Source organism: Magallana gigas, chromosome 2 (genome assembly GCF_963853765.1).
Source record: "Magallana gigas chromosome 2, xbMagGiga1.1, whole genome shotgun sequence".
Classification (NCBI taxonomy): Eukaryota; Metazoa; Mollusca; class Bivalvia; order Ostreida; family Ostreidae; genus Magallana; species Magallana gigas.
The window spans coordinates 10,789,762-10,802,223 of NC_088854.1; the positions used below are offsets into that span (position 1 = coordinate 10,789,762).

The 12,462-nt window shown below is 34.0% G+C and overlaps 1 protein-coding gene across 4 annotated transcripts in view; it reads right to left on the minus strand.

Annotated features, from left to right (window-relative positions):
• LOC105327744 (uncharacterized) overlaps positions 1-12,462 on the minus strand; it is a 75,007-nt gene that overhangs the window by 56,529 nt on the left and 6,016 nt on the right. For all 4 annotated transcript variants that reach the window (XM_066074985.1, XM_066074981.1, XM_066074983.1 and 1 more), the window contains exons 3-14: positions 11,469-11,573; positions 10,861-10,971; positions 9,918-10,101; positions 7,701-7,879; positions 6,050-6,172; positions 5,356-5,486; positions 4,952-5,188; positions 2,615-2,729; positions 1,243-1,365; positions 949-1,037; positions 601-804; positions 8-167 (exon numbers count right to left, since the gene is read on the minus strand). In XM_066074985.1, the coding sequence (XP_065931057.1) occupies positions 8-167; positions 601-804; positions 949-1,037; positions 1,243-1,365; positions 2,615-2,729; positions 4,952-5,188; positions 5,356-5,486; positions 6,050-6,172; positions 7,701-7,879; positions 9,918-10,101; positions 10,861-10,971; positions 11,469-11,573 (1,761 nt within the window). The remainder of the gene's footprint in view (positions 1-7; positions 168-600; positions 805-948; positions 1,038-1,242; positions 1,366-2,614; positions 2,730-4,951; positions 5,189-5,355; positions 5,487-6,049; positions 6,173-7,700; positions 7,880-9,917; positions 10,102-10,860; positions 10,972-11,468; positions 11,574-12,462) is intronic.

Below are 12,462 nucleotides of genomic sequence, written 5' to 3' on the forward strand. Positions count from 1 at the left end.
GACTCACCAGTTTTTCATTCAGGTAAACTTCTGTTTTAAATTCCTTGGTGCCTTCAAAACTTTCGTCTTGTTTCTCTATGTACCATTTGAATGTAATCTCATCATTTGGCACCGAACTCTTGGCATTAACTTCATGAAGTTTCACTGTTGTGTCACCATGCTTCACACTAATAAAAATAAAAATTACTTTAATGATTGCAAACTCTGGAGATCAGTTCTATATTCTTTTTTCCTTAGCGTCATCATTTTCTATAATAATTATAAATCTTTGCATCACCAAATATTTTGCAAAACACTTCCAGTTGTGTATGCATGACCAAGCTATCTTTACACAGAAGCAAGAGCAGGGAAACTTTACAAAAGTATCAAAAAACATTTTTCCTTTGAAATCTCTCCTTTTCAAGATTGACTCAGTACTTTCAGAGAAGAAGTCAAAAATGTTCCGATTAAATTCCAAATTTACAAACGACAGACAAAGAATAATATATGAACATAGAAACCAGTAAGTCATCTCAGTAACTCAGGCAACCTAAAAAAAAAACATTTATAATAAAAAGCATTTTATCATATTAATCTGAGGCAAAGTAAGATGGTACATGCCCTCCGTCCATGCAGATGAAGGCTAGATATTCTTTGTTGTTTCCAAATACATGGGTCTGTTTACCAATCCCAAACACAACTTTGGACTGTGGCCCTGGATCCTCCACCTTGAATGTGCAGGAAGTGAACGGAGTGTCGAGGGTCCCAACACGCGACTCCGAAATATAATGCGAGTCTTCTGTACGATTTGAGAATGCACAGGTACTGGAGATGAAAAAAAAACCATATCACTTGCACTGGAAATTAATTCAGTAGTTGTGTGTTTCCTTGAAAAATGGCGGAACAATAAGCATTAATATACTTTAAATATCTGCTTGGATTAATTCTTTTACAACAAATAAATAATACCTCATCAATCCATTTCTACTGATTGCCATGTTAAATAAGTAGCAAGGACTAATCCATCTTTTTTCTGCTTTCATGACTGACAAAAACTCCTATAAAAATATGAACATATTGTTTAAATGAAATCAAAAAACCTATAATAAATATATATTAAATTTTTTCAGTGTCTTTGTCAATGAATAACACTACAAATCGATTTTGTAATGTATAGTCTAATACATTTCATCAATGACTATTTTTATAATTAATATTTAATTGTACCAGCGGTATTTGTCACATAATCTCTGTATCTCGTACCTTTGGCGGGGGTGAGTAGTGCAGAATCTTCACTTTTGCCAAGTGTAATGACTTGATTGATACCAATGGGTAATAGTTCCTAGTTGTCAGAGCCTCTGTAGATGACATTTTATCATAACTGGCCTATAGAAAAATACAAAAATAACTATTTAATGACTGTGTTGGAGGGCATATGGTACATCATTGCCCCCACAAAATGGAAGCACTCACTGCAAAATTATGTGGATGAAAGGTCTTTAAAATCATGAGTCCCATGGTGCATCTAAAACCCCTTTCACAATTAGTACATGAGCAGAACCAACAAAATATTCGTGCAACCAAAAAAATTAGATATGGATCGTAAACTGTTCCCAAAATAATTGCATATCAAAAATTACTACATTGTAGCACTAAACATGCACAATTCAGAGCGACCATTGTGCAATGTAAATGCATTGAATCTTGCTATATATCTTGTGTCCATATGTGACTGTTGTACAATGAAAGCAAGTGTTATAAGATAATGCGTTGCAAGATTACATGATTACACGTTGAGCGACAGTCTCATGGTCACACCACACATGCATAAACAGCTGCTTTTTATCTTATGATCTTTAAAAATCGAGCATCGCTCTTGTGAGTTCATAAAACGTTGTAAAACGTTCGTACAAATGTTCGTCATTGCATTGCAATAATTTGGATCGCATTTGGTCGCGTCTGAATAGTGTGCATGTCCACTATTTTGAGGAGACTTGATAAGAACACAAAAAACGCATGCTACAGATGTGAGAGCTTGTGCAATGTATGCGATAGCTCATGCGAAGCCAAAAAATTCCAATTGCAAAGTGTTGTAAAGTGCTCGTACGCCAATTGTGAAAGGGGCTTTTTTGGGAAGTAAATTCAGAACAAAGCTCAAGAAAATTGGATTTAGAACTATAATTATGATAAAAATGGGTGGAAACTGATTAGGTTAGGCCCCTAACTGAATTAAGCTGGGACTGAACTTATCTATCAAAACCCCAAGTCCTTAGACCCTAGCTTTAAAAATCCTGTTACTGATTCTGCTCTTGTGCAACTAATTAACAACTGTTAAAAATTCTTCATAAATTCGAAATAAAAGAAATGGGTGCATTTTCAACTTTGACAGTGTTTAGTATTCATAACAATAAGCTATCACTTGTTAGATGATTAACTACTCTTGGTGTTTATAATCAATACAATGGGAAAGAAATAACTTTAGGGAACAGTTTGGGATGCCTTTGAAAATGGAAAAAATGAAAGCTGATTTATTTTTAAAAACAGTACTGGAAAATATTGCCCCCCCCCTCCTCTTTCCAACACCCAAACTTTCACATTTTGAAAGTAATTGAAATATTGTAAGACACCTGATTACCTCAACTCCATTGATGGTGCTGTAAAAACTGCAGCCTTCCCCAGGCATGTATTCCGACTGCCATAGTCCTTTGATCCCAAAACCATACCTGTCCCCAATCCTTTTAAAGGGGAATCTATGAATACAAATAAAGTGTTATACATATAATTCAGTAAATGGAAACAAAAAGCCATGGACTGCATTGCTCACCTGGATAAAATACTGTGAAATCAATAGATTTCATGGTGGCTCAATTTTCGTGGAATTTGTGGGTACCTATCATCCATGAATTAACATCCTCCACGAATGAATAAATTAAGAGTTATAAAGTCCTTTATTATTCCTTTTATAAGTGTGAGAATACACGAAATTACGTCCCCACGAATATGTGAAATTTTAGCAATCCATGAAAAATGACCTCCACAAATTTTAATGATTCCACAGTATAGGTCTACAGTGTTTTAATCGAAAAATAACACAAAATTATATTCAATATTTAATTTTAAGCATCCAAATAACTGTGTCCAGTTTTTTTCATGTGTCACAAAATTTGCAAAAATGGAGTAGATATATAATCTTTTTAATTTATGTCAGTCAAATTTTTGCAATTTGAAAAAGTTTTCAATAGAAAACAATCATGGATATAAATTTTGTGTGTTGTACTTTTGTGATTTGAAAGTGATTGCAACAAAATTTGAAAATTAAACAATATTGTTGGATAACCGGATATACGATTTCCTGCAATTACAGCTTCAAAGCAAAACTTCAATCCAAGTACAGTCAAACTTCGTTATCTCGAACTAGATGGGACTGTTTAAAAACTTCCGAGATATCAGAGTTTTCGAGATATTGAGGATAAAATACTTAAAAAATACCGTATTTTTCTGACGATTAGTCGGTATTTTTTTCCTCTGAAGCAGAGCACCCGACTTATCGTCTTGTTCGACTTGTCGTAGGCTCGATGTCAGAAAATTTTTAAAAATAGCATTAAAAATCTTGGTTTTAATCATCTTGAGTTGGCTGTGTGATTGAAAATTATGTTGTTGAATTCACTGTTCATCTTTAATAATTATCATTTTCACTCATCTGTCAACACTTAAATACATAATAATAACAACAGTTATTAAAAAATGTTACATTGTCCTTAATCAATTAAAAGTTTTACCGTTCCATTTTTATAAACACATCGTCACATGGTTCTATGTATCACTAGTAGGAAGATAACATTGCGCAGTAAAATTGAAACCAAGTTTGAATGGAAGAAAATATTGCAGTAGGTCCGGGGGATGTTTTTTTAAATTTAATTATTTTATTTGTAAAGAGTTGTTAGTGGAAAGTATAAATCAGAAATATTTAATGGTCAAATTCAATCTTAAAATACGTAATCGGCAATTATCAATACTACTGTTTATACAATAGGCTGACACCGGTTGTGTTAATTATCTTGCCCTAAGGCTGAGATCTTTACGGCAATTTCACTCCCTGTATATATAAAGAGTACCTTTATAAGAGTGATTATAGTTCATTAATTATTGTCCAATTCTTTGATTATTGTTAGATAATTTTTTTAGGAAACGTATGTATGTCGTATATCGTCATTATCAAGTCGTACAAATGATTGATCTATTTCTAACGGTGTCTATGTAAAACAATAGCGTGTAACTGCATTACTGGATACAAAGTAAACAAGTTTCATTAAATCATAGTAATTGCTAAGCTTTCTTCACTTGAAATCCCCCTTTGAAGTCCGACACGAGACAGGTGCATGCCTATGACACCGGAAATTGTTAAACAAACATTGACCATGCGCCGAGTCAACAGGTGGCTGGTTACGTAATGGCGAATACACTGGCGATAGTCAGAGTGGATACTTATTTTAATGCTTGGGAATAAAATATTTCTGACAAAGTAAGTTTAGTTTTGCATAACCTGCGATATCGGGAATTGTTTAAAATGCAAGCGACTTTGTAGAAGTTGCCGGTATTTGAAAATTTGATGCATAAGTATAAAGCGTAATTGTTTAAATGTTAATCATTAATAATAATTGGTAGCAATATCGGTGACATCGTGGCATCATACACTGATAATGTTACTGCAGTTTTATAGGCCATTTTGAAGTGATAAGATCGACGTATGGTCTGAGATCGACGTATCATAGGATTTTGTTAAAATTTTGGCTAAAAATGGGCAATTCGACGAGTCGTCCGCATCGACGAGTCGTCAGGAAAATACGGTAAGTGGTTTGGACTTACAATTAACTTCGACATATCCATTTATGGTTGAGAGAAACATTTTGATCAAAACAGCTTACTAGAGCTTTAAGCTCAGGTGAGCTTAAATAAGAGTAAAGCAACTTACGTCATTCCATCTGCTAAGCCAGTTTCTTTCTTTATATTTCTCATTATGAAAGTCTGTTCATGTAAACAACCAATGAAAACTTGATCATCACTGTTTTCTTCCACATTTTTCATTTGTTTTTCCAAATCTCCTATATACTCAATGAGCTCAATTTCAAAGTATGGGTAAGACTTGGAAAAAGGTTGTCTTGAGAAGTAAAATCCAAGTTCATTTTTTTCTGATTTAGACACTTTTGTTCTACAAAAAAAGGATATAAATGAATACCATTTACTCTATTTCAGAAAACTAAAACATACTTTTAACTATCAGTTAGTACCAACAAGGGAAATGTTTCAGTCTGTAAAAAAAACAAATGTATAATTTATTTAGTTTTGTTTCTAAGCATAAGGTTTGACTGTTCTTACTGTAATATTCCAGTCTCTATGTCAAAATCATGCCCTGAAACGACCTTCTTGTCCATGAAGCACTGGGCATTGTCAAAACTGGCGATATTATTTTCTCTCCTGTGGCTTTCCATTTCGGGATTTCCATTTTCCTACAAAATTTAAAAAGAATTCAATCTGTTTCTAAAGGTAAAAGTTTCTAAATAATGATTCAATAAAACATTCCACGATTTGACCAGCAAATTAAAGCAATAAGGCATACAAAGTATATTGCAATGAGTCACACACCAGAATATGATGACTTTTTTTACCTACTATACAAATCATGTTTAAACAATACTATATGAGCCCAATGGTACACTAGTAATTTCTAGCATAGAAATCAAATAGCTCAGTATGAACTACTTACAAGTGACATTTTAAATACATTTTAAATACACATTTATTAATAAATACATAAACCATTAAATGAAAGGATGACCCAAGGGATATTTGTCAATTACCTGTGTTTTACTAAAGCTGAGTTTTTGGCATTAATCAAAGACACACTTATGCTCTCATGCCATTATATTATCAAATGTCAGTACAAAATTCTGCACTTTAATAAGGATACATATCACTGCAATTAAAAGGTTGCACAAAATAAAACAATCTGAAAAAATTAACCCAAGCAAAATAAAAACTAATAGGTGTGGGATTTTTTTTTTTTACATACCCTCATAGATATTCTAGTAATGGCGTCTCTGATATGAGCTGAAATCTCTTTCGGGGTGGCAGACGCATCAAACGGAAGGACAACTTGAGGTGGATTGCTTCTGGCTAGCACATCAAACAATGGCTGTAAATAAAATAGGGTAACCAATGGTTTCATCAAAATAACGTAAAATAATTTTTCATGGTTTGGATACTAAATTATTATTTTCGTTTTGAGTACAAAGTATTGTCAGACTATATAATTCACATCAGAGTTGCATTAAACTTGAACACCCTATACGATATCATTCTCTTGGTTTTGATCAACAAGTTCTGAATCAATAGATTAAAATAAATCCAAAACTTTTATCATGAAAATACACGTTTTTCAATTATATCAAAGAAAAATAAAGGAATTTTAAAGGAGTGTCTTCTTCCATTACCCTTTGTCTTTTTACGTACAGTCATAGCTTAATACTGTATACATGGCTATTTTTGCCCTTCTACACTTGCAGTTTTGCCCAGTAAGTTATTTAAAGGGTAAGGACACTAAAAATATGTCGGGCTGATGCTGGAGTCTCGGGTTGACATTGGATGTGATACAGATTTTGCCATGTATTATTCTCTATATATTTAGGCAAACATATATTTATTCTTTAGATTGACCTGTGAATTCAAACATTATCAATCTTGTTCAGTTGGGTACTTAAAATTGATTTTATTATTGAAAGCAAAATTTCAAGAGTTATTTATCATGGATTATATTTTCATGCTCATATCAAGTCTATGTGATAACCAGTTTAAACTGGTTTTAGAAAACAGCAGTTCTTGCTGTTAGTAATTAACTCCGTGATCTGCAATTTATACTGATTTATTTTAATAAAATAACTGATTTCATTGATTAGGGAATGTAGATATAAGTATTAAATAATATTTTTTTGACATCGTCGTGTCAATAACTGCTGTAAGGTAAGCAGACAAATTATCATAACGTGCATTATTCAATTTGTCTGCTCAACTGACAGCAGTTAATGACACGACGTCAAAAATAAATCATTTAATGCTATAGTAAACAAAAGCGGAATAGATTGTGTGACGTCAAAATAATCAATTTTTTAAAATTTTTAATACAGAAGAGTTCTACATCATGTCAGCCTCCAGTATATACAATTTCTCTAACTTCAAACATGCATTAAAGCTGAATTATGTAATTTATTTTCAATACAGCTTGACCAAAGGCAATAATTTAAACTACTTTATTAATATACCAGTAAATAAAATATGTTCTTGATTTTCCTTCCTTTTAAAAATTGTTTTGAATCCCCCCAGTCTTAAATTCACCCACTGTCAACAAGAGCAAAAGGGGCGAAAATAAAACGAGGGGAAATATTTTCCTGTATACAGTATGCCGTATCCAGCCCAGGCACAGCAAATGATCATTATTTCACAAAAACAATTAAGTTGTCCTGCCATTACCATCATGGTTAATTCAGAGCTCATGTAGTAAAGACCACCAAGTTTCATAATAATTGTATTTCATTTTATTTCACAATAATTTATTTCATTTTTTTTTTCACCTGTATTTTTTGTTGTTGAATAAAACAGGAAATTCAGTCAATTTTTCATGTCAGAGAAAATAAAAGAAGTTTAAAAGAGTCAAAGTGTCTACTTACATTATTCATGCTGACTTCATTTACATTCAATTTCCAGTCATCCTCAAACTTGACTTGAGGGTAGTGATGAGGACCCTCACCAGTGGAGCCTGACCCCCCACTGAGGCAACTACCCAGGCTCTGCTTCACGCTGGGGTGGGGGACCACCAACACATTTCCTGTTTTGTGATTGACCACATCTGCAATGCAAAGTTATTTTCAATCACTAACAAAAACAAAAATGTTCCATTTCATAAAAACAAGAGGCCCATGGGCCACATCGCTCACCTGAGGAACAATGGGTATTATAAAGTCAGCTTAATGAAGTCATAATATAAACAATCTGGACAATGTACAATAATACATGTAGATCCTGTAAAAATAAAATCCATTTTTCCCCCTGGATATTCTTATGTTTATAATCATTAGTCCCTTTTCTAACAGGATGATTTTATAGTCATATCAAATGTTGAGTATTGCAGTCCTCAAAAAGATCCTTTACAATTGTTAATATATGGGATATTAAGCTACATCAAACTCTGAACCTTCTTGTGAGGCCGAAGAATTGTCCTGGAGCCAAAGTCTTAACAATTATAAAGAATCATCTGGCTGATTAGTTTCTGAGAAGAAGATTTTTAAAGATTTACTCTATATATTCCTTTGTAAAACTTTAACACCCCTCCCCCAATGTGGCCTCACCCTACCCACAGGGATCATGTTTTCACAACTTTGAATCTACACTACCTGAGGATACTTCCACACAAGTTTCAGCTTTCCCGGCTGATTAGTTTCTAAGAAGAAGAATTTTAAAGATTTACTCTATATATTCCTATGTAAAACTTCGACCCCCCATTGTGCCCCATCCTACCCCCAGGGATCATGATTTTCACAACTTTGAATCTACACTACCTGAGGATGTTTCCACAAAAGTTTCAGCTTTCCTGGCTGATTAGTTTCTGAGAAGAAGATTTTAAAAGATTTACTCTATATATTTCTATGTAAAACTTTAACACCCCCCAATGTGGCCTCACCCTACCCCCAGGGATCATGATTTTCACAACTTTGAATCTACACTGCCTGAGGATGCTTCCACACAAGTTTCAGCTTTCCTGGCTGATTAGTTTCTAAGAAGAAGAATTTTAAAGATTTACTCTATATATTTCTATGTAAAACTTCGACCCTCCATTGTGCCCCACCCTACCCTCAGGGATCATGATTTTCACAACTTTGAATCTACACTACCTGAGGATACTTCAACACAAGTTTCAGCTTTCCTAGCTGATTAGTTTCTAAGAAGAAGATTTTTAAATATTTACTCTATATATTCCTATGTAAAACTTTGACCCCCCATTGTGGCCCCACCCTACCCCCGGGGGTCATGAATTTCACAACTTTGAATCTACACTACCTGAGGATGCTTCGACACAAGTTTCAGCTTTCTTGGCTTTCTGGTTTTTGAGAAGAAGATTTTTGAAAATTTCTCGAAATTTTTCATTAATTTCTAATTATCTCCCCTTGAAAACAAGTGTGGCCCTTAATTTTCACAACTTTGAATCCCCTTTGCCTAAGGATGATTTGTGCCAAGTTTGGTTGAAATTGGCCTAGTAGTTCTTGAGAAGATGTTGAAAATGTGAAAAGTTTACGGACAGACGGACAGACGGACAGACAGACAGACAGACGGACAGACGGACAGACGGACGACAGACAAAATGTGATCAGAATAGCTCACTTGAGCTTTCAGCTCAGGTGAGCTAAAAACGATATGTGGGTAAAGGTAAAGGCTTATAAAACATTACCTCTGTCAATAGGCAGAGAAACAAAATTTAAGAAAAACCAAATAAACCTGATGCATATTTATCACCTTATCATATTATATTCATATCATACAGTTTGTTCTTATCACATTGTTAATATCACTTAACAGTGTTATTCGACATTGTTATTGTTGTCCTATATTGTTATAGTCATATAATGTTATTATTATATCATACTGTTATTGTTGTCATATCATACAGTAATTGTCATATCATATTGTTATCGTTATAACATAATGTTATTGTCATAACTGTTATACTGTTGTATCATATTGTTATTGCCATATCATACTGTTAATGTCATATTGTATTGTTATTGTCATAAACTGTTACATATCATTGTCATATCATATCAATGACATCTATTGTCATACCATAATAATGTTTTTCAAAGGCAAAAAATAAACAATAGTATTTTCTTTACCACCAACAATTGGAAAAACAGGGTGTCCAGCCAGTATTTTCCCTTTAATTGAAGAGGCATATTTAACAGATGTATCTTGCACCGATATCTTTGGGAATGACGTCTTCTCTGTGCTGTTACCCAGGCTTTCATTCACAAAAAACAGTCCATCATCTGTGACTTTATTGCAGGAATTTAGGTTAACCTGCAAAAAATTGAAATGGAATAGGTCATGTATCACATCTACCAACACAGCCCTATCTAACCAACCCCTCCCCTTCCCCAGTCATCAACCAACACAGCCCTATCTAACAAACCCCTCCCCTTCCCCAGTCATCAACCAACACACCCCTATCTAACCAACCCCCTCCCCTTCCCTAGTTAAAATAAGTTAGATCCTTTTCCAAGCCATGAAGATCCATAGAGTTGGTGGTTATCCATGGTTTCCATGGTGCCAAGCAGATGAGAGTCAATTTGACTCCCCTAGATGGTCTCCATGGTTTCCATGGTGCCAAGCAGATGAGAGTCAATTTGACTCCCCTAAATGGGAGACCAGTCCATTGCAGGTTAACTCCAAGTGTATTTAAGCTGGTACCCAATTTCAGCTGGGTGGAATGAGACAATGTAGATATGCCTTGATTATGGACATAACACAGTAGAGTATCAAGTGGATACAGTGGGGTTTGAACCAGCGACCTATGGATTACTGGCCAAACACCTATGACCTCTGAGCAATGTGCTCCACAACCCCCATAAATGACTCTTCATATAAATATCTACCAGGTATATTATTCCTGAATATCAATCCTTTCATCCCTTTTCAATTAAAATGTAAAGTAAATTTTGTGTCTTTTAATAACTATATTATAAGCTTGAATCGTAGACGTCATATATAATACATTTACAGTATTTGAAGGGTAAGTAGAGCTTATCTACATGTACCATGCAGGTTGAACAATCTTACTGATATGACAGGGGCTCCTGCTATAATCTGTGCCAGCCACCTTATGCCATGGTCTGTCACCAATTTACATCCTGTCAAATTCACTGACTTTAAATTCCCCAGAATAGTGTCCTACAAAATGAAATAAAATATACACAAATTATTTTAAAATTCTACATGCATACATTTCATATTTGAAAGGCTTACAGGAGAATGCTTGATCAAAACATTGCATGCAAAATCTTTAAGCAAGATGTATTAGTTTAAAGGTCTTTTCTTTCATAGATTTTTCCATAATATTAAAAATACATGCTATACAATGTACAAATCAAGCACAGTTGAATTTAAGTATCTCAAATATCTGTGACTCAAATATCACAAACATGAAACTCTGACAAGGAAGTCTTAACTACTGTTTCTTTACATGTAATTTAACCTTAATATCTCCAATTACCAGGCATACTAAATATGATTTTTTTTTCATCTTGCTAAGTTCAAGAAAATATTACTCTACATCAATATTGAATGATTATATCAAAAAACCCATAAATTAAGTATACCGGTACTCGCCTATCAAACAGACTTAACATTTCTGAAGTCAATCACATTGGTATTTTTAAAGTCAATACCTTTTTATAATCCAGAATCACTTTGATCACAGAGTCCGTGCAATAACCATTGTTGCTGAAATCTATGTCTGTCACTTCATCTAACTTCAAAGTCCCTAAATATTCCTGAAATACAATAGGTGCATTTATGATGTTCTGTCCTCATGAAAACAAAAATTTCCTAAGTAAATAGGAACTTTCCCCATCTTCCCTTTACCCTGTCTAAATGTTCCCCCTTATACAACTGACATAGATTTACTATGTGAACTTAAAAATTCTTTCAGTATGGTTTCATTCCATGTAAATTTCACAAATCATAGCCTCCATCTTCTTCTTAACATTTGTTGTTGTTGAAAAACTGAAGCCCCCACCTGCATAATAACAAATCCCTTTAATGTGGAATCAATTAATTTCAAGGAGGCCAATTTTCATGGATTGTCAGTATTTTGCTTATTTGCGGGGATGTAATTTCGTGGATGTGTTGGTTTTTAATCTCAGTAGGAAAACTAAATCTATCATCATTAGTTTTCATCAAGGATATAAATTTGTGGGTGAGAGCTACCCACGAATACCATGAAAAATTGAGCCACCACAAATTCTAATGATTCCACAGGATTCCCCTTCCTCATCGAAATCAGGGGGAAATCAAAAGTAAAAACTCTTATGAACATAATGAATAAGCTTGCTTCCTAAGTGATATCCAGGTTCTAACCTCTATGTCCTTTTAACCTAAACAATGGTTTTAAAGGGTTTTGTTACATACCCGGTATTTGTAAAATACATGATCTTTGATCCCCTAATGCACTCCCCCCCCTCTTCGCTACAGGGTAACGTTGTGTGGAAAATTGAATCAATCATATATAAGAAAGCTATATAATGCTAAAGCATAATAATGCTACAAGATACTGTAAACCACTTCTATTTGCGTTCGAGAAATTTTTGCAAGTTTCACAAGATTCTCATTGTTGCAAATATTTATTGCTGCGGACCACAGGTGCTTGAGGAAAGGATCGAC